Source organism: Anser brachyrhynchus (genome assembly GCF_964034855.1).
Source record: "Anser brachyrhynchus genome assembly, chromosome: 5".
Classification (NCBI taxonomy): Eukaryota; Metazoa; Chordata; class Aves; order Anseriformes; family Anatidae; genus Anser; species Anser brachyrhynchus.
The window spans coordinates 33562555-33585410 of record NC_137699.1 but is presented as its reverse complement, the minus strand read 5'-3'; the positions used below and the strand labels follow the sequence as shown (position 1 = coordinate 33585410).

Genomic DNA, 22856 nt, shown 5'->3' with positions numbered 1-22856 from the left:
CAGAGAGAGCCCCCCCCTCAGCCCTGTCACGAGAAGGATTTAATCGTGCAGTTTTGGGTGTTACATGGTTAAAAGTTTATTTATTTATTTTTTTTTTCCTCAAGCGCTGAAATGGTGGTGGCGGGGACCGGCTAAAATGGCGGGGGGGTTGTGAGGGAATGAGCCCCGAGCAGCTGGGGGGGGGTACAAAGCTGGTGTGGTGTAAGTCTTCTGGAAGGAGCCCAGGTGGTGTCAGCCTGGCCCCTAAATTGAGAGCACGGAGGGTGAGTGTTGTGAACCCCGTGAGATGTTGTGGGAGGAAGAAAGTGCTTCAAAACAGCTTTTCCTCTCCCTTTTGTCACTGAGGGCAGAGGCATGCTTGCTCCTCTTTTTTAAGGCAGACAGGCCATTTGAGAGTGCACACTCCCTCACAGGAAAAGGTGCTGATGTATCACACCTGCTTCTTAACAGGGTTCCCAAACTAAGAACCCAGAGGGCAAGAAACAAGAGACCTCAGCAGGATGAGTTACTGACCCATTGGAACAGGGATCTGGGGCACTGCTGCTTCTTAGGCTTGTACACAACCAGATGGGAAGGAATTTCCAACCCTTCACATTGAACAGGAATAAACCATTATTGCCAATTCTTCTGCAGCAGAACCATTTACTTAAGACTATCCCAAACAGCTTGGCTACCTGCCTCCCCCTCACGGAGGTTCAGGATTTTGTAACTCCACACTCTTAATTCAGTCAGCTGTCATTCTAGATCCCTAAATACACAAAGCTCCCATCCCATTCTTTGACCACTATATGCCCACCCCACAGAGATGGGAATTGCTCAGATTAGGTCAGTGGCAATAGCCATTTTAGAAAAATGTCCACAAAAAACCTGATACTTCTCTAGAACACATGCTCTCACCCTGTCTCTGAGCTGGGGAGATCCAGTGGACAAGACATGATTCAGTTAGCTCTTTGGCTCTGGTTCCTGACACAACTCCCCATACCATTTGCAGGTGAATTTTTCCTGCTCCTTGCTCTTCTCCGCAGGAGGAAAAGAGCTCTGACGGTTAACTCCCAGGTACAGAAACAGGTGCAGGCTGAATCTGCCTACACACCAGTCTCATTTCTTTCACTGCTTTTGATGTTAGGATCCTCTTCCACTTTTCTCATCTCCAGCCCTTTTACCCACGTGTAGGCAAAGGAGCCCCCCAACACCATCAAGTTACTTGTCCACCACAAGAAGCTCTTTGTCTCCTCAAAGTAAATAACAGCCAGCACCGTTTGGGCACAGGCCTTGGCTGTCCCGGACACATTGTGGGTGAGTGGGCTAGTGAACTTAATCTGAAGTCCAGTCACATACCCAATGGCAAAGCCAAACACTCCCCCCAGGGTCATCATGCCCCAGAAAGTGGGGTTTCCCAGCTTGTCAAAGTGGTAGAGGGTGTGGAACTCGCCCAGCATCATCATGAGGGGGAAGAACAGGACACAAGCATTCACGTTGTTGTAGAAGGTCAGGTGCCAGATGCTACCATCCACCACAGGCAGCACCTTCTTGGTGTAGATGGCATTGAGGGAGACGCACAGGCTTGCTAAGATCCCAAAGAATATACCTGTCCATGACAGAGTGCCCTCTGCTCCTTCCTGGTCAATGCCCAGCCAGAAGCCACCTGCAACAAAACAAATCAGGCATAATCTGAACATATGCTGAAGGACTTAAAATATACAATTGGTGATTCATCATCTACCTAATATTGAACAACCACAGCCACAAGCAGAGGCAGGTTAGAAGGCTTCCCCTTTCTATTATACTAACCCGCAAAGTGTCATGACTACTGTCCTGGGAAGATTTATTTTAGGAGTGCAGGTAATTTATTGTGCTATCATTCAGTCTCATTCCCACACTGAGCAGGAAGCAGGAGTTTAGAAATTATTATCACAAAAGGACATGAACTAAAGCTACTGTTTGTGTACAGGTCACTTGCAGAAGGAGATCATATGATTTTTAATTGAAAAGACAGCAAACTGGACATGTAGGTAGCAAGAAATACTCCTCTTACCTTAGAAGTTTAAAGAAAAAAAAAACTTAGGGGAAAAGTATCGCAACCCGCCTAGGCTTTGCTGCACTGTTAACAGTAACAGAAATATAAGTCAGAAAAGATGGTAAACACATGGATTAAAATACAGAAGACCTTGATCAAAAGAAGACTACAAAGTAGAAAGACATCCTCACTGTATTAAACTTCTTCAATGGGCAGAACGCTCTTTAACCTGCTCTGAAACAGGAGCTACAGGCTCTTTTGCTCCAGGGCAGAGAGGGAGACTTCTCCCGATCCAGCTCTTCAGCAAAATATAAAAGGAGAGATCAGCTACTGAAGGAATGCTGCAATGCTTCTGCATTAGCTACTTTACATTAGAAGCCACGTGGAAAGTTGCCTGCAAGTCAGCCAACACATGCTATAAGCTGAGCCCAAGTACAAAAGAGCTCAATGCACAGACAAGAAGGACTTTGTGTCTGGCCACAGAGAATGCTTGGCTGGTATACACATACGGGTGATGCTCCTACAGCAAAGAGAGATGGAGCCAGGGGACAGAGCCTTAGAGAAACCCAGAAGGCTGGCAAATGCCACAGACTTAGGCAACATCTCTGAACACAAGGCTAGCTAAAGCCAACTGCTTGCATCACTTGGTAGGGGGGAACAGTAGCTGTTCAGCCAGACTGGCTCTCCTGTTTCTCTCTCATATAAAAAACTTCTTGTCTCATCTTACTGAAGTCCATCTGCTTGTCTAAGCACCAACATGAACACATGTCCACCTGGAACTGAAGTCAACATTTCACCATCCTTGGCATCAAAATGACCCCCTAAATGGAAGGCAGCTTTTCATTTTACTGGGCCTTTGGAGCAAAAAGACTTGTAAGCAATTCCCGTTAAGCCAGTCAATGCCCTGCCCTACATCCTTACCACACAACCAGACTTTCTGGTGGTGCTTTATGCTTGATTTGATTAGCTAATCCTGTCTGAATTGGCAAGCTCTGTTGTATGGTCCCAACAATGCTGACAGTGTAAATAAACACTTATTGTTTTCAAAGTTAATAATTAACATTCACTTGAAAATAGGGAAGACACAACTAGTTCTTTAATGGCCTTTGTGGGGAAAAGACGTGGTATCATCTTAAGGCAAATGAAACTTCATTAGAGAATAGACAGTTATTAGCGCTTAAAGAGAGCAACAGTCAAGTGATAGTAATTTCCTTTCCTAATGATACCTATGTGCTCCAGACACAGGAAGCAGACTGCCTAAGGCAGAGCGAGAAAAGAGCCCTACGATTACCCCATCTCATTCAAAAGCAGTCGTGTGTATGAGGATGACTTCTCAAGAGGAAGGATGGTTCTGCTTGGTTTGTTATTTGGGTTCAGCATCCTGTTCTGAGTGTTAAGCAAGAAAAACACTACCAACCATTACCGGCCACTTGAGGTGGTTAATACAGCCCCAGCAACCCACTTACCAGGGCTTTGCCTACCACTAGGGTTAGGAAGGAACATGTGTAAAAAGCAGGTAGGAAGCCCTCTGTGGGAAAGCAGGAACTTTGCATTCCCCTATCCTACAGGAACAACGACTACAGACTGGAGGTGCACCAGCGGCAACAGCCAGAGAGCAACCACGGACCTAACAGGTGTTAACCCCATGGGCTGTAGCAGTACAACTGCATGCTGCAGCCTGGAGCGAGACACCACAGTCCTGTTAACCTGGGACCTCTACAGTCACTTTCCCAACCTCTGGAGAACCCCCTCCTCGGGCTCTCTGAGGTTTGGGATGGGTGCTGGGTGCAGGCCCCCCATTCCTACTCACCTATGATGACACCGCAGGCCAGGAGGGCATAGAGAGAGGTGGTCTGCTTGAGGAGCAGGTAGGAGAGCAGCACGTTGAAGACGGTGGTGAGCGAGCGCCCCACGTTGTAGAAGGCCACGCCGACGTGCTTGAGGCAGAGGTTGTTGGAGGTGACCATGCCGATGAAGACGACGGAGAGAGGCAGCACGCTGCGGGACACCTTGAGGTCGAGGCGCAGGGCGGGCAGCCCGGCGCAGCGCGGCCCGCAGGCGGCCCCCAGGCTGAGCCCCACGCAGAGGGCGGCCGTCATGGCGCACTGGAAGAAGGTGACGAAGAGCGGGGCGTCGAGGCGCAGCGAGGGGCTGTCCAGCAGGTACTTGTTGAGGAACACCATGGTGATGGAGGTGAACCAGTAGAGGCAGACCACCAGGGCGATGCGCAGCGCCCGCAGCACGAAGGGCGCCCGCCGCTCCCCGCCGCCCTCGGCCGGCAGCAGCGGGTCGGCGGCGCCGCCGCCCAGCGCCATCCGCAGGATCCCGGTCCGCGTCAGCTGCGCCCTGCTCATGGCGGGCACAGGCCGTCAGCCGACGGACCGGCACCGGACCCGGCCCTCGGCCCCGCCACCACCGCCTCGCCTCCCGCCTCCTCCCGCCGCCGGCCCCGCTCACCCGCCGCTGCCGCCGCCACCGCCGCCGGCCCCGCGCTTCCCGGAGCGGCGCGGCCCCGCCCGCCGCCCTTTATTCACGCCCCGCGGGCGCCGCTCACCGCCTCCCCGGGCCGCAGGCCGCGCCGCCATCTCGGGGGAGGGGCCGCGCCGCGCCGCCCCGCCGCCGGCGGGCAGGGCCGGGCCGGGCCGGGCAGGGCCGGGGGGCGCCGTGAGGGGGCTCGGGGCGGGGAGCCGCCACCCGCCCGGCACGGGGGTGCTCCCAGGGGCTCAGGGGGTCCTCCTGGGCTCCGGTTTGTGCCCACTGGCGCTGGGCACCACTAAAAGAGCCTCGATCCGTTGTGTTCTGCTCAGGGAGTGTTGCACCGTATGAGGGCAGCTACTGTTGTCGTTGTTGGGGTTATTCAGTCACGAATTGTTTACTCTGTCACTCGTAACATCTGTAGGGCTCTTGGCCTACATGTTCTGATGTGGAAAATAAAGGCTTCTGATATGGAAAATAAAGACTTCTGATGGGGAAAATAAAGACTTCTGATGCCTGATCCCCTCCCCACCTTTTAAGTCACTCCTCTTCCCTTTATAGTTTCCTATATAAATTTCTTCCCTATACAGTTTCTTCTTGCAGCAACTTGCAGGTTTTATTTAATTTCTGTTTCAATTATTTCCCCATTTTATTGGCTGCAGTGACCAGGAGCAAGGCACTTAGCATTGACAGCTATGTTGCCATCCTCACCTGTAGGATTTGGCCTCCCGGTAAAAGTAGCAAGGTGGGGCTGATCGTATCTCCAGAAGCAAATCCGCTGCACGCCCTACTGGGACTGCAGCTTTTGTAAATGCCTGAGGGGCCCGAGGGATGCTCCCTGAAATAAGAATCTGGTCACAGTGCTGGCACCCCAGGGCTGGTTTGGACATGGGCTGGGATGTCCTCACGGTACTGAAGTACTCGCACAGACGCTTTGGGTACGTTCATATAAGCTCCAGTCATGCTCAGTAAGCACAGGCATGGAGTCATTGTTTCAGACTGCTGGTAAATTTGGGAGGGCAGCCTCCATCCCTACAGAGCTGTGTTGCTTGTGGCAGTGAAGGAGGCTCGCCCTGCCAAAGCTCTGGAAGCTGCAGGATCTGAACGTCACCTGGGCTGCATGTATTTCGGGTGGGTTGGGTGTTTCACATCAATGTGCTCCAACACGGAAAGGAGGTGGGGGTGAATTAAAAACTAAAGGATGGAAGACTTCAGCAGAGGTCACCTGCTCACAGAGCAGCCTCTTCCTGTCATTAAGGAGGTTACTGATAGCCGCGCCTGTGCCGGAAATAATTCCAGCCCTGCTATCTCCTATCAATGTCCTTTATGTGCTAGTTCAAGCAGGTGTGACACAGGTCTTGTGTGTTCAGTGATTTTCTAATGCGGATTGAGCCCACAGCGTGCCATGGGGTATAGGTCTGTGCTCCGCTGTCTAAGCCTTATTTACATAAATAAATTTCTCATTTTTATGGAGGTAAATAAAACCTTTCCAGTATGACCTGAATGAAGTAGACACGGTGACATCTGCAAACATCTCATAAAGACAGTACGGAGAAGTGTTGGCTGCCTTATCCCTCTTCCTGCGGTGTTAACTTGGAAAGCTAAACACAAAAATGTCGCTGCCACTACTATTAACTACTCCAGTACTGAGGTGCAGCCTGCGCTGATCTCTGCACCCTGCTGCAGCAATGCAAGCTGTGCAGGAACTCACCAACCCCTTTAAAGGCAGCCTGGGTGCTGGGGTAAGCTGCACACACACATTCCCTCCTGCTGAAGTGATTATTCCACAGTCCCAAATCATTATTCCAGGTGTAAAAGACCCATTTGCCCATACTCACAGGCCAAAGCGTCCCACCTTCTCTAGACAGTGTTTTATAACAAAGGAGTATTTTCCCTACCAAACTCTCTAGCATGTTACAGATTCAAACTGCCGAACAGGACAAAATAAATTAACAAAATTAACAAAATAAATTAAAGTTAATACCAGATTCCACGTGGTGATGGAAATAAATTAAAAAATAAAATAAAATAAAATAAAATAAAATAAAATGAAATAAAATAAAATAAAATAAAATAAAATAAAATAAAATAAAATAAAATAAAATAAAATAAAACAAAAAATTAAAGTTAATACCAGATTCCACAGTGGTGTGCTGGAAATTTCTGACCACTGTCCCCTCTAGCTCAGCCCTGCTCCTGCTACTAGCAGGGCAGCTAAAACTTACTCACTGCAAGCTTCCTACAGGGCATTCCTTCCCATTCCCTCCCTTTTGGCACCAGACCCAGCACTTCAGTAAAAGGGTATCACTTGGGTAAGGAAAGAAAGCAAACAGCCTGGGTGGAAGAGCCTGGCTTGGTTCTAGAGGTCCCAAAGGGCTCTTACACATAAACATGGCTTCAGCATCACACATGCATCTTGAATTTGAAAGAAATTACCTCTTCCCCAGTAATGTTGCAAATATGACCCCATCAGAGCCAGACAGAGAACAGTTTTTCTCTGAAACTTGCTCATATTGTTCAAAATATCTTCTCTAAACTAAACACAGAAATTAGAAACGGAAAAATGAAACCCCAGCCCTCAATCCCATCTCGTCTGCTCATTCAGCACACAGAAGATTGCTTTGTCCTACACAACTTTGAAATATCCCAATCAATAAAATGTTCATTGCTTCTCTTGGGAGATTATTCTCCAGACTTATAATACATGTACGGCACGTCTGCGTGGGAAAATTGACCAGAATAGCTATCTCAGCCCTGACAATATAATTCCCTGATGTTGACAGTGTTTTCCAAAATAAAAGTGATTTATTCGCAGATAATCACGTAGTTCTGTGATAGTTGCGCTGGTCAACCTCCCTAGGCAGAGCTTGTCTGCAAGCATGGCAATGGTTTTGACAAGTGCTTTGAGTAAAGGCTTGCCTGGGTGGAAAAGCTGTCTGGCAGAGTTACTGTGCCATAGCTGGCCTGCCTGCCTGCCTCAAGGGATGCTCTGCTTTGGGGCACAAGAGATTCCTGAGGAAAGGCGGTAATTAATAGGTTATAATGTGAGCTGGAGCCATTGTGGCAATGCGGGCTGGCCTCTGGCACAGCACCAGCCTTGGGCTTTCCTGAATTAATTCCTGCTTGAATGAAAGCTCATCTTTTAGGGGGGAAAAAAATCAATCTTGTCTAAAAATATGTCCAGGAATACTAAGTTTGGTGGGACTCTAGCAATATGATTCCAATGGCTGTTTGTTTCCCTCTAAATACCGCACACTGCTCCATGCTCGGACTTGCTGGGTTCAAGATTCCAGCCTCTGGATCCTGTTACAACTTCGCTGATGTTTTCCCGAGCAGGAGCTTACAGGCGGATGAAGTTACATTTTAACCTGGTTTTGAGAAGTTTAACTTCCTTATAGAGCATGTTTATTACGCTATAGCAGCAGTGACTGACTTCCTTACGCACACAAGGCCTGGGTATTTTCCTACTTGGTTGCACATTAACGCGGCACCAGGTCAGGAAGAACCAGCCCAGGGTTATTTCTGCTTTAGGAGAGCGCTGCTTCAAGTTCCCCAAGTGCTTTCGAAGTAAACAGTTACCACTAGCTTGGATCTGAGCTTTGCTGGGCTGTTGGCGTTGGGAAAGCTGGCTGTCGCGGCAGTGTCCTTGTGCCCATGGCCCCAGAGGTGCCCGTGCCACCGCTGGCTGCCCCTGGGCGGGCAGCAGCACAGCGCCCGCACTGCTGTGCCTTTCCCAGTCCTTCCCCATCTTAACACCAAAACCTTTTAAAATCAGGCAGAAACTCCCCGGGAAAGCTCTTCCCTTCCTCCTTAAATTGCTTGACCTACTTGAAAGACAGCAATTCGGCTGAAAACCTGCAACCCGGCTGCTAAAGCTGGGGTGTTGGTGCATCCCGGCGGGGAGGCAGCACGGATCGCTGTTCCCGGCCGCACGGGAGACCCGAAACCGCCGAGCATCATGTTGGCGACACTTGGCGCTGGGGACACTAGGGGGCAGGGCTGGCACGCTTTTGGGGCTTTCCCTGCCTGGTCTGGACAGGACTGGGGTGCTGGAGACCACCTCTCGCCGTCCCGCATCGCCTCCCCCCCGCAGCAAATGCAGTGCAAAGCCACATCTGGGGCCACACCGAGCGCTGCAGTGCCCAGCCCGGGGTTGCCCAGCGTGTCCCTTGGTGCCACAAGTGACCTGTGCACCCCGGGGACACCCCCAGGCTGCCCCCCCGGGCCTCCCCAGCAGCCAGCAGCATCCTGCCTCCCCGGCACTCCGGGGACGTGATTTATGAGGCAGGCCCTTGGAAATGCTCCGAACCCAGAGCTTAAGTGCTTCTGAATGGCAGCATTAATTACTATTAAAAACACACATTTATATCTCTCTCACCTGCTTTAAATCCTGGGAAATTAGATTCCCTACCCATCCCTTCCAGCCCTGGTGGCAGCTGGGGGTGTTTTATGGCCCTATAAAGCCTTGCAGTACCTGCTGTCTATATGGGCTTTTATTTATGAGGCCCTTAACAGGCTTGCTGGTGGCACTGCTTGAGCTTCCCCCTACCCCCATTTTGGTGCTGTTTCCCCTGCCAGGAGCTGTCCCCACAGCTGCTCCTCCTGCAGGGCTCCAGCTCACTGTTCAGCCCCATTTCCCTATGCGCTTCTCGGGGGAAAAGGGGCCATGGTGGCAGCATACTCCATGCTGCTTCCCGTGGTGGGAATCAGGCTCAGGGTTGGGTGGCGGGACATGCAGTTTTGGGAAAAATCACAAAATGGGGAGTTTAATGGGGAGCCCCCAGCTGCTCTGGCACAGCATGCAGCGGGTGAGAGCACCGGCAGTAGGTGTGTATGGCAATTTGTCTCAGCCTCGCTACTTTTTTATGTGGAAAAGGGATTCAGGGAGACGCACACCTCTTGACAGGCTTCTTAACGGCCTCATTTGCTTGTCCTTTGCTGCAGTCATGCCAGTTATCACCAAAAGTCACCAGGGGCTGGGAGACGAGCAGCCCTAAAACCCCAGATCACAGACAGTAGTTTGTGTACATCTGCCTATGTTTGTGTAGGTCCTACAAATATTATAGCCTTTCTTTTCAGAGGGTGGAAGCAAGCTGTGTAGATGTAGATCTTAAAATAGCCAGCTTTTCCCTAATGGACTGCAGCAGTTCTGCAGCTCATCGTATACTGAACGCCTTGATGGAGCATTTAAAAACACACCATGCCTTGGGGCGGAGAAGCAAACCCCATTTTGGTGGGGGCCTCTTGCACCCATGCAATGGAGGCTGGTGGGATGGAGAAGAGCAGGGGGCCGGCAGCAGTGCTCATCTCCAGGGCTCTCCCATATAATGCCCCTGCCGCCAGCTCTGCCCTCCGAGCACTTCTGGGTCCTCAGACCTGCTGGAGACCAGATGCTGCTCTGGGGAATTGGCCAAATTTCTGTGCCTGTGTCAGCCTGCCAGGGAGAAATTGATAGATATCTCAGCCTCCTGACTCCCAGGCTGAGCATGCTAATTTATAGATTGGATCTGTCGCTCCTGATAAACGATATCTTACTTCCCTAATGCCGCCTTCAAATTGAGTTTTTAAGGCTAGGTCAGACAGGGAAACCAAAGGGTGACTCCGCTTTCTCTTTGCTTTGGCTCCGTTCTCTGTGGTTGGGCTAAAGTTGGCTTTTCAGGCTGGGGACAGAACCAGGAGCTGTGGCTGATGCCATCCTTGGTGGCCAAGTGGCTGCCTCAAACCAGGCTCTGAAGCCCCACCTGCCTCCTCCAGGTGCTCACTTGGAACAAAATCCCTGAATCCAGTTTGGGCACGGCAACCCCTGCAGGATGCTTGTCAGTATAGTTAGTAACATACGTTATTTATGGAGCAGCACACCATTTTCCTTGAAATGAAAAAATCCCCAACCAACCAACCAAAAAAAAAGAAACCACAAAACAAACAAACAAACAACAAACAAACAACAGACCCTACACCATGTTCGCCTGTGCTAGACATCTATCCAGCTATAAGGTCCCTGCTGTCCTGCCTCCCGCCCTCCTCCCACTCCCACCCAGGAAGGGGGGTGAGATGTTCAGAGCGATGCTGGAGGCAGCTGGGGATGCAGGTCCTCCCCACACATGCCTGGCAGAGGTGTCCCAGCAGCCTGAGATGCCCGTTCCTGGGAAGCTGTAGCACAGTGGGACTCAGCTCCATGTGGCTGGTGTGATGTGCCGGGCGCCGGAGCTCAGAGCAGCCTGACGGGGATTGATGGCTTTGTGTTTGAGCCAAGAGCTCCCAGCAGCAGTGGAGGAGCAGGGCTGGTGGGGCACGGGCAGTCAATCCAGCAGAGAAGAGGCATTTCCTGAGGGCATGCTGAGCAGGAGAGTGGACGGCATGGTAATGGGATGCCCCGTCATGAAGCACACACCAGACAAAGATGCCCCAGCTCAGTTTCCCTCCTGCCTGTGTCCATCCCTGTATCTTGCAGCTTGGCTGAGCTGTGTGCTAGGGGAAGGCGGTGGAAGGCGACCTGAGACCTCAATGAGGAGCCCCAGCTTGCCCAGGAGCACAGGACAACGCCAGAAGGCTCCCAGCTTTCCCCCTGTCCATGCCTGAAGCCAACAGAGAGCCTGCTGGCAATCCCCAGGGAAGAGCAGCAATTCCCTTTCTCTGGCTGTGCCAGGTCAGGTGTGCCGAGCGTTAATCCCTCCAGGGGCTGCGCCTGGATCAGCACAAGCACAGCTTCGGTGAGCATCCTTCTCCAGCAGCAGAGAGGAGCAGTTTCTGGAGCACAGCCAGCGGCTCAGACCTGTACATATGCGAGCAGCTTTGTTCCTCCTCTGGGGAGCTGCCTAACAAAGTTGAGAGTTGGCCAAACACCCAGGATTAAGCATATCACTGCTCTAACCCTCCAGAGGTTAGGGTAGTGAAATGCACATGCGTGCGGACCCATTCAGCTTGCCGTCATCGAGCCCTGGATATTTTCCTGTTACCCAAGAAAGGAACTTGCTGAAGCCGCCTCTTTATGCCCCGAGCACCGCTGCAATAACCCAAAATAAACCAGACCAGTGAATACCTTCCAAAGGCAGTGAAAGCAGCAGTCTCACGGAGTCAGGGCCCTTCCCCTCACCTTCGCTGAGCTCTAACTCTGAAACCCAACAAAACATCCTCCCTTTCCCAACTTCCAGAAACCTCAGCAGCCCAAATTTCCCTGCACGACCATCGCAGCTGATTGAGATAGCAAATCCTGCGGCACATCGGAAACTGAAAATGACGGAGCTGGGAACAATAAACCGAATCTGAAGTTCCAATTAAAGAAACACAGAGGAGACGGCTGTGATTTGATCCAGATTTAATTCAATCCAAGCTTCCCCCTTTCAAGGTTTGTTTTTTCCCCTCTTATCCGTTGCAACAAACCTTGCTGCCGAATTTAGGTCAGGCACCTCACCCCCTGTGGCTGCTGAAACACGGCTCCAGGCGAGGCCCTGGAGATTTCCTTCCCCCACCTCGATATCTGGCCAAATAAAAATTCCCCTGACCAAAGCAGTGGCTTTGATCCACCTGTGGTTTTCAGCAATGCGGGCTATGGGCAGCGAGACTGGCTGCTGGCTATGCCCCAGCGCGGGGAGCAGGTTGTGATGGCAGAGCTGGGCTTTTGGGACAGTGAGCGGGGCTGGGTGAGCAAAGAGAGGCTTCACCTGGGGGCTAGGACAACCCAAAATGATGTGGTGGGAGTGATGAGGCCGTGAGGGCAGTGGTTGTGGCCAAACGCGTGCTCTGCAGCTTGCAGGATGGAGCCTGTGGTGTACGGAGCACAGAACCAGTAGCAAAACCAAAATGTGGGTGAGGAAGGGGGCACCACACCGTCCCTGATCCCCACAGCTCTGCTCTCCCCTCCCTGCCAGCTCCCATCCCCTCCCAGGAGGCCCCATGCTCCTGGTCTGACTCCCCCACCACCACAGAGGTGCCACCTCTACGGAAACCTCCTCTTTTTACAAATTTTATTTTATTTTTTTCATCCAGGCCTTTGAAGATGGTTGTTGCCATGGAAACGTGCTTTAAAGCATGCCTTTTTCCTTCCCTTCATCTCCGGAGCCTCTGTTGCCATAACAGCCGCATCCCACCCCTCCCTGCTCCCCGACGCGGGGCCAGCCCTGGCCCTGCGGGTCCCCCATGGCACGGGGGTCCCCGAGACACTGCCTCGTGCCACGCAGGGCAGGGGTGGCCGGCGAGGAGCGTGTCTGCAGGCCATGAAGCCCACAGCAGGGCACAGCACGGGAGGGGACGGCAGATACACGCGGTGCCTGCCCACCGGCTGCGGCAGAGCCAAGGCTTAACTGAGAGCACATTGCTGGCTGCCGTAGCCTCAATTAACGCGGCCCTGCTTGCTTTAGCAATTACCTGCCCGTGGCTCCCGGCCCGCTCTCAGAGGGAGCTCTCCTGCCAGGAGTCACAGCCGATGAGCGCAAGTGGGGAGCAGGCACGGAGGCACCTTCAGGCAGCCTTGCCCAGATCCCATGCAGGCTCCTCTCCTGTGTGCCCGGGCACCGACTTGCTGCTGCCCCACGCTCCTGCTGCAGCCCTCCAGCGGGAAAAGTGCGGGTGACAGCAGCACTGTGGTCCCCAATGCATGGGGCTGGTGGGGAACAGCGTTGGCAGCCACCAGGAGCAACGGGGCCACCAGTTAGGGGCATGGGGGGTGAGCTGTGTGCTCTGAGCGCTGGGGAGGCTGGCTCCCAAACACCTCCTCGCCTGCTAAGTGGCCCTACCTCAGCTGAAGGGTGAGCGCAAACACAAGTCAAAGAGACCGACGACGTTGTTCCAGGGGAGAGAGAAATATTGCCTGCGCTCTCCAGAGGGCAGCAGCAGTGGAGATTTAAATGGTCACGATGCAATTTCCTCAAGACACAGTTGAAAACTGCTACGAGGCTTTGCCTTAAACTAATCAGAGTCCTTTACATGGCATTAGTAGCTGCTCCACACCACTGCAAGGTCTGCGTCCTGCCAGCGCTGCTGGGCCGGCTGCTGAGTGTGCGGGCTGCGTCTGACAGGCCCGTGCTGGCACCAGATTGATGTCCTTCTTGTTCCCGATAAGGATCTGAAGCCTCCTCTGGGTCCCAGCAGCGATTCTTTTATCCTCCCTGATTGTGGCATCCGCGCTCCCGGCGTCCCCGGGGACGCATCAATCGCGGAGCTGCAGGCGCCGTGCTGCTATCGGCAGCGATGATGGAACAGCTACAGGAGCAGCTGTCATTTCTCCCTGTTTGCGTTTTGTTCTCAGGCTATCAGCGGGACATTTTCCGCCAGACACCTATCAATCTGCCTGCCCGACAGAGGCTGTGCGGCTGAGGATGCCGGTGCCAAAGCCTGCCCTCTGCTGTGCTGCCTGGCACCAGCTGAGGGCATGGGGACCCCTCCGTGATGCCGAAAAGCAAGATAGCGACGGGCCCATGTCCCATTTAATGCCTCCCTATCCATCACCGAGTTTGCAGGCTGTACCTTGCCTCTTTGCTGGAAAACCCCGGGGCAAGGTGACCCAGCTGCCCTGCTCTGCCGCAGGCAGCACCAAAGCGAAGCACCCGTGTCCTCCAGCCGCCCAGGAGGATGCCTCAGCCCCATTTGGTTCCCCACTCGTCTCCAAGCACAGGCCTCGTGCTTTGCAGCTGGACCTGCTGCCACACCGAGAGCTCACTGCGCGGCTTGATGCCCCATGGGGAACCCTTTGATGCTGTCCCTATGGCTGTGTCCAGCTCTCCTGGGGTGCCTGAGGTCCCGCTGCCCGCTCACCCGCACCTCTTCCAGCCCAGCCTGTGTTACAGCAGTGCTAATTAAACAAATATGTCTCAATTCTGATGAAGAGCTATATGCAAATCTGTGCGATGCTTCGCAGCGGGATACGTTTTAGCAGTCAGCTCTGCAGTCACTCATTCCTCCTCGGGGAGTGCCAGCTGCATGGTGAATGAGCCCGAACAGGGGCTGGAGTCTCCCGAGCCCTCACTGCCTTCACACCCAGCCAGAAGAAGCTGTTCCTCCCTGCACAGGACCGTGGGCTGGGGCAGGGGCTGGTTTCTCTTGGCATCTCATTGACAGAGCCTGGCCTTCGCCTTGTGCAAGAGCAGGGGATCAGCCAGCTCCTCGGTCAAACAGCTGGGACCAAACCCCAGGCAGGAGGCAAAGGCTGAGATGTAACATTCAGCACCACCTGAAATGCCCAGGGACACCCAGTTTTTTGTTTTCCTCCCTTCTCTGGGTGGATGGGCAGAAAGGATATATATATATATATATATATATATATTAGCCTGTTTATAGACTCAGAATAATTAGAAACAGAAAGGTTTCTTACCTTTTTCTGTGAAGATAAACTTCTCCAGAGACAGCCTTTGTGCATACTGAACGCTGTTCTTGAAGCTTCCCCCACTGCTCTCTGGGAGGCACTCAGCACGTGAGGCACATCAAAGGCAATGCAAAACACCCCTGAGATGCTATAGGGGGTAGGAAGAACCATACCAGTGACATCTTAATCTTGGAAAGAAAAAGTGGGAAAAAGTGCTTAAAATCCCTGCCTGAGAAGAAAAACTGTAGATGGGTCTGGTTGGGGTATGGAGAGTTGCTCTCCGGGGCCATTTTACCTCCTTACCAGGCCGAGACCTGCTCAAGCTCCCAGAGCTGTGAGGGACGTATGGAGCAGAGGTTCCTTTGGGCTTTTTCTGACCAGGCTCCAAACTGAGCAGTCCTCCGAGGATGTGGGGTGGGAAGCGGGAAGCAGGAGCAGAGGGTGGGCTCCATCCCCTGCCCTTGCCCCCCGACCACGCTCCCTCTGAAATCCACCCCGCACCTCCGCCTCGCACCACGGCTAAGCAGCTGAACGTCTCGCCACAACCCATGCCGCGGCGCAATTAGTCAGTGCAAATGGGGATTTTAATTGCCCCGGTGATTTACAGCGCCCGGGCAGTATAATTAAAATTCATTCTCAGGCACAGTCAATGAGGCGTGCAGGAGCACCATCTCCTTACTGGAGTGATTGAGGCGCCAGCTGCAGCTGGGAGGGCTCGCACCAGGCGCCAGGTTGGTGTCCCCGTGCCCACCTGTGTACGGGGATGTTGATGTCCCCTTGCCCACCCATGCACGGCACTGCCCTGGCTCATGCAGCCCCGACCCCGGGCGTCCCATGGGCGATGGTCCCTCTGCTGTCTGCAGGAGGCCGCGATGAAGCTCCACGATTAATCACGCAGAGGGGGACTCAGCGCTGCGCTCTGCTGCCGTCCCCTCTCCCCATTGCTGCCTCTTTCTCCCTTCCTTCGCTGCAAGGAAGGAGCTTTGTCTCTTGCCAAATCCCCCGTCTGTGTTGGGGGATTGGGGTGAGCCAGGCGTAAAATGAAAATAAATCACTAATTCCTCCTAATAATGCCTGATTTCCTGATTTGATATCCCACATTAATTCTAATTACTCACCCAGAGTCAGGGCATTAATCAAGGCGTTAAAACTTCTCCTTGCTTAGCAACACGGAGCCGCCGGCAGCTGGCGGTCCTGGTGTGGGCTCTGCCTGTCCCCACCATGGCTGTGTTGTGCTGGGGGCTTGGGGGAGACCCCGGCCCCTCTGCCCCCTGCCCCGGGGTGCCTGCTCCCAGCCCAGTTCCCCTTTGCAGCCACCAGGCAGCACCAGCCCACGCTGGGGTTTGCCCGTGTCTGTGAAAGGCAAACTCGCTTGTTCGAGTTATGACGCAATTAACATTTCTTCTGATTATTATTTTTTTTGGTGTTGAAAGGATTAATATTGCATTTATTCACTAGCTGATTAATTTTTTTTAAACTCATCAGTTGAATAAGCTTTAATTTGGATGGTAATTAACTGAAATATGTATAAACTCAGAATCTCTGCACTCAGTTTTATTAGCCTGCCTTACCTGTCCTAGATACAGGACAAAAAAGCACTCTCAACACGCACTCGTGTTTAAAAGCTCTACAATTTATGAAGGGCGGCATTAGACACAGTGAACGAGCTAGGCTCGGTTTCTGGCTCTGGCATCCTCGCGGATCATCAGAAGAGCAGACCTCCGCTGCTCAGATGTCACTGCTAGGACAGAAAAGGCAATGAGCCTTTCTGCTTTTTCGGGTTCGCAGCTTCTCAAATCTGACCGAGCTCATCCTTGACAGCATTTTCTCCGCACTTAGAGAGCCTGCTACTGTTGCCAAAATCTGTTTTTATATTTCATTCCAGGTCTCAGATGCTTCCCGAGCTGTTGGCTTGGCATTAACTTTTGAGCAACAAGCATGCGTTTCGTGGGTACTGACACTTACATGGCTTTAATAGCCTACAGAAAACTCATGCCTTGGCTTGGCATTTTGAACCAAAAGAGTTAATTCTGAAGAGAAATATGGACTTAAAATACTTTCAGTTAGCAGCAGTATTTAAATATGTCCTGCTCCTGAGGTTCGGGCACTACCCCCGCTCTGAGCCGGAGAACAAAGCAGAGTCCCGCGCTCAGAGCTAATTGGGGTTGGGGTCTGGCGGCCCCAAACCACGCTGACTTCTGCACCCGGAGGTCACCCCTCTGAAGTTCTCCTTTAAAGTGAAACCAAACACTTATGGTAAGAAGAGGAGCAGAAAGCCACGCTGGAGTCAAGGTGCACATGGAGCCCAGCACATGCTGAGCCTCACCCCGCGTCCCATCCCGATGGGGACGGGACTGCCGCTGGCCCCACGGGGATGCTCACAGCAGCAGCAGCTTTTAAACTGAGACCCCACCCTGGCACCTTTGGAGCGTACGGCCTGTCTGTGTGGGGATTGCTGCCTTGCCTTCTTGTTCCTCTCCTCCACAAGCTGCAGGTCAGTGGTTTACAGCCCGGGGTCAATGCATCCTGAGGGTGCCGTGAGCTATTTCCCAGCCTAACTAAGAAAAGTGAGCCTCTCGTCCACAGCCTTACAGCTGCTGTGCAGGAATCTGTGGCTCCACGGGAATGTTTTTAGGAGGTATACAGCTGGGATTGCTCACAAAGCTCAAGACGAGATAGATGTGTTCACCCAGGAGGGTTTTACAGCCTCCATACTCAAACTCCCCTTTATTCCCTGGCTAGTGCACAGAATTAATTACATTTCTGCTATGCTAGCATGGCCCTATAGCAGCTGACTTGCCATCACCCAGCCCAGCTGGACAAATCCCTACCTCAGAGCCCTTCACATGAGGGACTGGCCATCCTCAGCCCCACCAGGCTGCCCCAGTGCCAACAGGGATGGGGACTGAGCTGTGCCTGCTACATACACCCCATCCTCCCTCCGCCCATGCGGCAGCAGGCGAGCACTAACAGGGACTTCATTAACGTGCACGGCCTCCCCGTGCCACCTCCAGGTCTCTGCGTGCCACTAAATCATCTGATTTGGAACAAATTCACTGGGAAGAACTACAGCAAGTCAAGCAGAGGTCTGGGACACGGGAACAATGGCCCATAAAGCAAACATGCAGCAGTGCGCTCAGCTGCCGGGGATGCTGCTGGCACATGTGGCTGGGAAGATTAATATGCACCGAGCAAGCAGGAGCAGGGAGGGAAGCTCGCAAGGTTCCTCTCATTAGCTCATCCTTCCAGCTGAGTTAATGACTCCCAAGTTTCACCCAGCCCTCCCTGCAGCTGCTATGGAGTGGCACCACAAGTTAGCAGAGAGCTGTGTGTGTGTGCGCGACGGGGGCCTTCAAATCCCCTCTGGGCCCCCTCGGGGGAAGGCTCTGCTCCCAGGACACTGGGATCGGGTGCAGGAAGGCAGGAGGGGACACTGTGCCCTGCCATTTCTCCCTTTCCTCTACATGGGGACAGGGCAGGAGAGTCTGGTGTACACCAAGCTGCAAAAGCAGGAATAAAGGGAGCTCAGAGGAGAGCATGCACACGGAGCAGAGAAGTATGGGACACATGGGTAGTAGTCTTACATGCACAGCAAGACAACTGATGGCCCAGTAGGGGTGGCAGCATACCTGCAGCTCCTGGGGAAGGCAAGGTCCGTACTGAGGGACCCCATCCCCCTGAGGTGGGTATTAGAGCCATACAAACCAGAGCTGGGACAAGCGGACCGCTGCAGGAGAGTCTGGGATATCTGGCAGGGCAGCAGCCGGAGCAGAGCCAAGCAGGGAGGAAGGATTACTTCTGCGGAGGGCAGCTTGTGCCAAGGATATTTTTTATCCTAATGATCGCAGGCCAAACCCAAAGAAGGAGCTCAGTGGGAATAGGACTAATACATCAGCCTTGTAAGCTGTGGCAGCACGGGGGCGGATTCTGCTCCAGAGCAGTGTGGGACCCAGGTCAGGAGGCTGGCTGGAAAATGACGGCGGAAAGCCTGGGGGGCTTTGTACAGAACTGCAGGTGCAGCCAGGTGCCCACACATGGCAGGAGGGGGCAAAAGCCAGCCCCTTACCTGTGCAGGAGAAATCAAGCTGGTGCCACAGGGGTGTGCTGCCTGAAGGTCAGAGACTTCAGGGGCTCCCCAAAACCAGCCAGATCCATCAACCCCATCCTGGTGTCTGCTGGGGCCAAGTCTGGGTTTTCTGATGCTCAGCATCCTGAATCCCTGCCGCCTGCTGTTATTCCCTCTGCAGGTGAGCTGCGAGCAGCCACTCTCCCGTGCCCTTCTCTGATACTTCTCTCTGGCAGCCTCTCCCCCACCTTCTCCTCCTCCTTTATTCTTCAACTCAAGAGCCGAAATGAAAACACCTTCCCCAACAGCCCCTGACAACAGCGGGAGGGAAACCGGCTGCATTCTACTGATTTGCAAAGAAAGAAATACAGAGAAACGTCTTGATAGCATCATAGCAAAAAAAAAAAAAAAAAAAAAAAAAAAAAGCGGATGCTGCGCTGTGCTCAGCCGTCTCAGGAGACTCGGTCTCCACTCCTCTGACTGTTTGAAGCCCTGCTCAGTCCCCAGGGATCTCAACAGCTCCAAAGCTGCTGCCGAGGAGCGAGAAAAAATCAGACACGTTCTCTGCTGGCAAAGGCTTTCCCTGCAGAAACCAAAGGATGCTGCACAGGAACGGCACACCGGGTATGGCCAAGGAGCAGGAGGATGAGGGAGGCTGAAGTGGCACTGCCTGGGGAAGGCATAGCGGGGCCGGATGACATGCGGCTGCTGCCTAAGGTCTGCAGGAATTTGATGAGAATTAATCTCCCTGGGGAACGGGGTCTCTTCCTCTCCTCCCAAGTGAGCTGGGTGAACTTGGGGTACTGGTGCAGGGCTCCTACCTTTTGAGTTGCTACCATGCTGTCCTCCTGCCCACGTTTGTCACGCATGGTCTCCAGGCCACTCATCTCACCTCAAACAATCCCACCAGAGAGAGCAAATATCTTGAAGCCAAACGAGCTGGGCTCTGGAAGCACCAGTTTCAGTACACTGTCTCTTCACGCAGTCTGGAGCTGGTGCAGACAGAGCAGGACAGCCCTGGTGTCTTCAGGAGGAGGAAGAAGGGGCCTGTTCCCAGAGGCTGGGACAGGACTCCCAGGGCTGCTCACTGCATGAAGCAGCAGCAGGGCAAAGCTCCATCACCTCTCCTTGCTGGAGCTGCAGGGAGAAGCAAGTTTATGAAGTTTATAGCATCTTTGGCAAGAGTTAATGCTAGAGGTTCTCCAGAGAGATGCAACAGCCAGCTACCATCACACACACACACTACTACTGCATTTGCAGGTGAGAGCAACAGTTAATCAGCTCCATTCATTAGCAGCTCATTATCTTTAAGGAACCTCCCCCGTCACTGTGGGCCTGGTTGTGCCTCCTATACAGACCTTACACCGTTTGCCCCGCAAACAGCCCCATCAAGCTCAACGAGAGCATTCCCACAGCACGAGGCCCTGTGGAAGGAGGCAAGGCCTCCCATGCCCGTACGGCAGCGCGGCGCGGAGCTGTGCAGAAACACAACACCCCCCTGTGCAAACAGCCGCCAATGGCCTAAGTTGCTGAAACAACTAACTCAACTACTGCTGCGAGGGCAATAACGCTTCACAAACACCACACAGAGGTCTTTGCTCTTCGTTGCACCAGCTGCGAGGCTCGCTATGCTGTTTTCTGAGAGATCCCGTAACGTCGTCTTAAGATTCACTCAAAAGCTGCCGTAAGACCTCGGTTTTAGACAAAACACAATTCCCTGCAGTGCTCTGATCCTCCTGTCACTCGGCTCTTTCTAAAGGGCTCAGGATGTGTCTCTCCTTGAAGCCACACGCTCTCAGCTCTCTTGGGCCTGCCACAGCAGCTTCCCTGCATGCCTGGGTTGCAGCCCTGTCACCAGAGAGCCCCATAAGGACAGAGCTGGCTGCAGGACCCAGAGCACCATCACTTTGCTAACAGAAAAACCTCTCAGCACCCTCTTTCCCCCCAGTTCTGCTCGACCAGCCAGGGCAGGGCTGCCAGGTCTCCCAAGTCCCATGCCTGGAGCCGCCCCAGCGCTGTCCTGCCCGCTGCTGTTGGTGTTTCTCAGCCTCTCGATTTTTCCAGCACCGATATTGCTTTTCCTGGTGTTGCCATAACAACTGGCGTTAAGAGCTTGTTGACATTGCCCCGTTGTACTAATTGCACAGTTTCCTGTCACCGTTACATGCCAGTTCATTTCTTTCCAAGGCCTGAAATTGCTTTCAGCCACCTTGTCCGCTCCCTTGCCACCTCCCCAGGCCTAGTTAGGGAGGTGGAGCGAGGGAACAAATGATCCTGAAACGCCCCAGGGAAGTGTCGTTTAACCCATCCAGAGCAGCCAGGCGGCCACCCAGCTCCAGCGCAGGGACTTTCGGATGAGTTGCCTACATTTGCTGCGTTGCACCTGCAGCAGAAGGAGCAGAAGGAACATTTAGGGCTGGGCGTTGCAGTGTGTGAGGGCCGGGCTGGAGCTCCTGCAAGGCATCACGGCAGCCCCACGGGTCCCTATCCTCTGGGAATGGTTCCTGTGCCCTGGGTGGCGGTGGCACAAGGGTTTTGTTCCTCTCTCTGACAGAGGGAACGATCAGCAGGATCAATCGCATCGACCTGGTGGAGTTTACAGAGGATGCTTGGGTCACCTTGCAGGTCTCCTCATCTCAGCCCCTGGCAGCCTGGCTTCCTGCTCCCACCCGTGCTTCCCCATAAAACACGGTGGCCAGCAGTGCCACAGCCTGACACTGACAAACACCAGTGTGGAGCCTCCTCCCAGCCGCACAGCACCATTCATCCCACAGTCCCCGCTGTCTCCAGGGATGCTGGACGAGGGACAGGGACAGATCGGACGCATGGGAAGCTCCCAGGCTCCGCTGGGCACTCCTACCCCAGCAGCAAGGCTGCCCTGTTGTGTTTCTCGGTAATTTATCACCAAGACACTTACTTTATAAATATTAAATGAAGGGCTCCATAAATTTTTAAAGCAGAAAATAAAACTGCATTTGGTGAAGGGGAAAAAAAAAAAAGCAAACCACAAAACAAACAAACCAACCATGCTCCTCACCCATTCCTGTTGTCTTCCTCTCTTTCCCTGGCCTTGCCAATGCCTTGCCATGGCTTTCTGCTGAACCTCCCATCTGGTCACAGGGAAGGAGGCAGCCAGGTTTGGCTGTGGAGGCTGCACAGCAGGGATGCTGGGCTGGCCAGGCAGCTGTTTTGGCCACATCCCATAATGGGGGCTGCTGCATGGGGGCACAGCACGCGGCACAGCCCGGGAGCTGCAGAAACGTGCCCGTCCCTCGCTGCCAGCCTGCTGCAGTGAAGAGCACGGATGAATCATTAGGACAAGTGCTCCTACAGCCCAAGCGCAAATGAGGGAAGATTGGACCTTAGGCAAATAACAGCTCTTTGCTCAAGTGCGCTACATTTCTGCGCTCAACCGCAGCTCCTCGTGCGAAGCCTGTCACAGGGGATGCGCTGCCGATCCCTGCGGTCCAGCACGCAGGAGGTGAGCAGCCTGGCCCCAAAGATCAACACCTCGCACTAACCCCTCAGCATCACCACGCTGTGTGCCCGGCTGCTTTGTAGAAAAGAAGTCAGCCAGAAAAACCTGACGCTGGACCCTGCTGCAGGTCCTCCCTGCACCCTTGGTGGGAGCTGCCCGCTCCCCGGCGGCTCTCTGCGAAGTGCAGATGCCAGCAAATCCTCGCTCCCGCAGTCATTAACTGCGGGGAGGAACCGAGCGTCAGCAGATTTCTGGTGGGAGCGGATCGAGGGGACTTTCTCTCATCCGGATGGTGACAAAGAAGGCTCGGAGGGAGCTTTCTCCTTGCTGATGAGCGCCAGGAGCGACCTCACACCTTCCACCGCAGACAGACATTGACTTCGCAGCAGCCTCAGAAATACCTGCAGGAGTTTGTCGCTGCTTTGACAACTCCAATGGTTTTGGATGATTTTTGTGGGCAGATGTGCCTGTGCTCAGCGCATCCCCCTGCTCCCTGGTGCCCCTGCAGGGTCGCGCAGTGCTT

General features: G+C 53.4%; 1 protein-coding gene across 1 annotated transcript; it reads right to left on the bottom strand.

Annotated features, from left to right (window-relative positions):
• Positions 1–66: 66 nt before the first annotated feature.
• On the bottom strand, positions 67–4623 carry SLC35C1 (solute carrier family 35 member C1). Its single transcript, XM_080592884.1, has 3 exons — positions 4475–4623; positions 3828–4363; positions 67–1645 (listed from the first exon to the last, which is right to left on the bottom strand). Exons 1-3 carry the CDS (start codon positions 4600–4602, stop codon positions 1086–1088), a joined length of 1224 nt encoding a protein of 407 aa, XP_080449010.1. The 5' UTR covers positions 4603–4623; the 3' UTR covers positions 67–1085.
• Positions 4624–22856: the final 18233 nt, after the last annotated feature.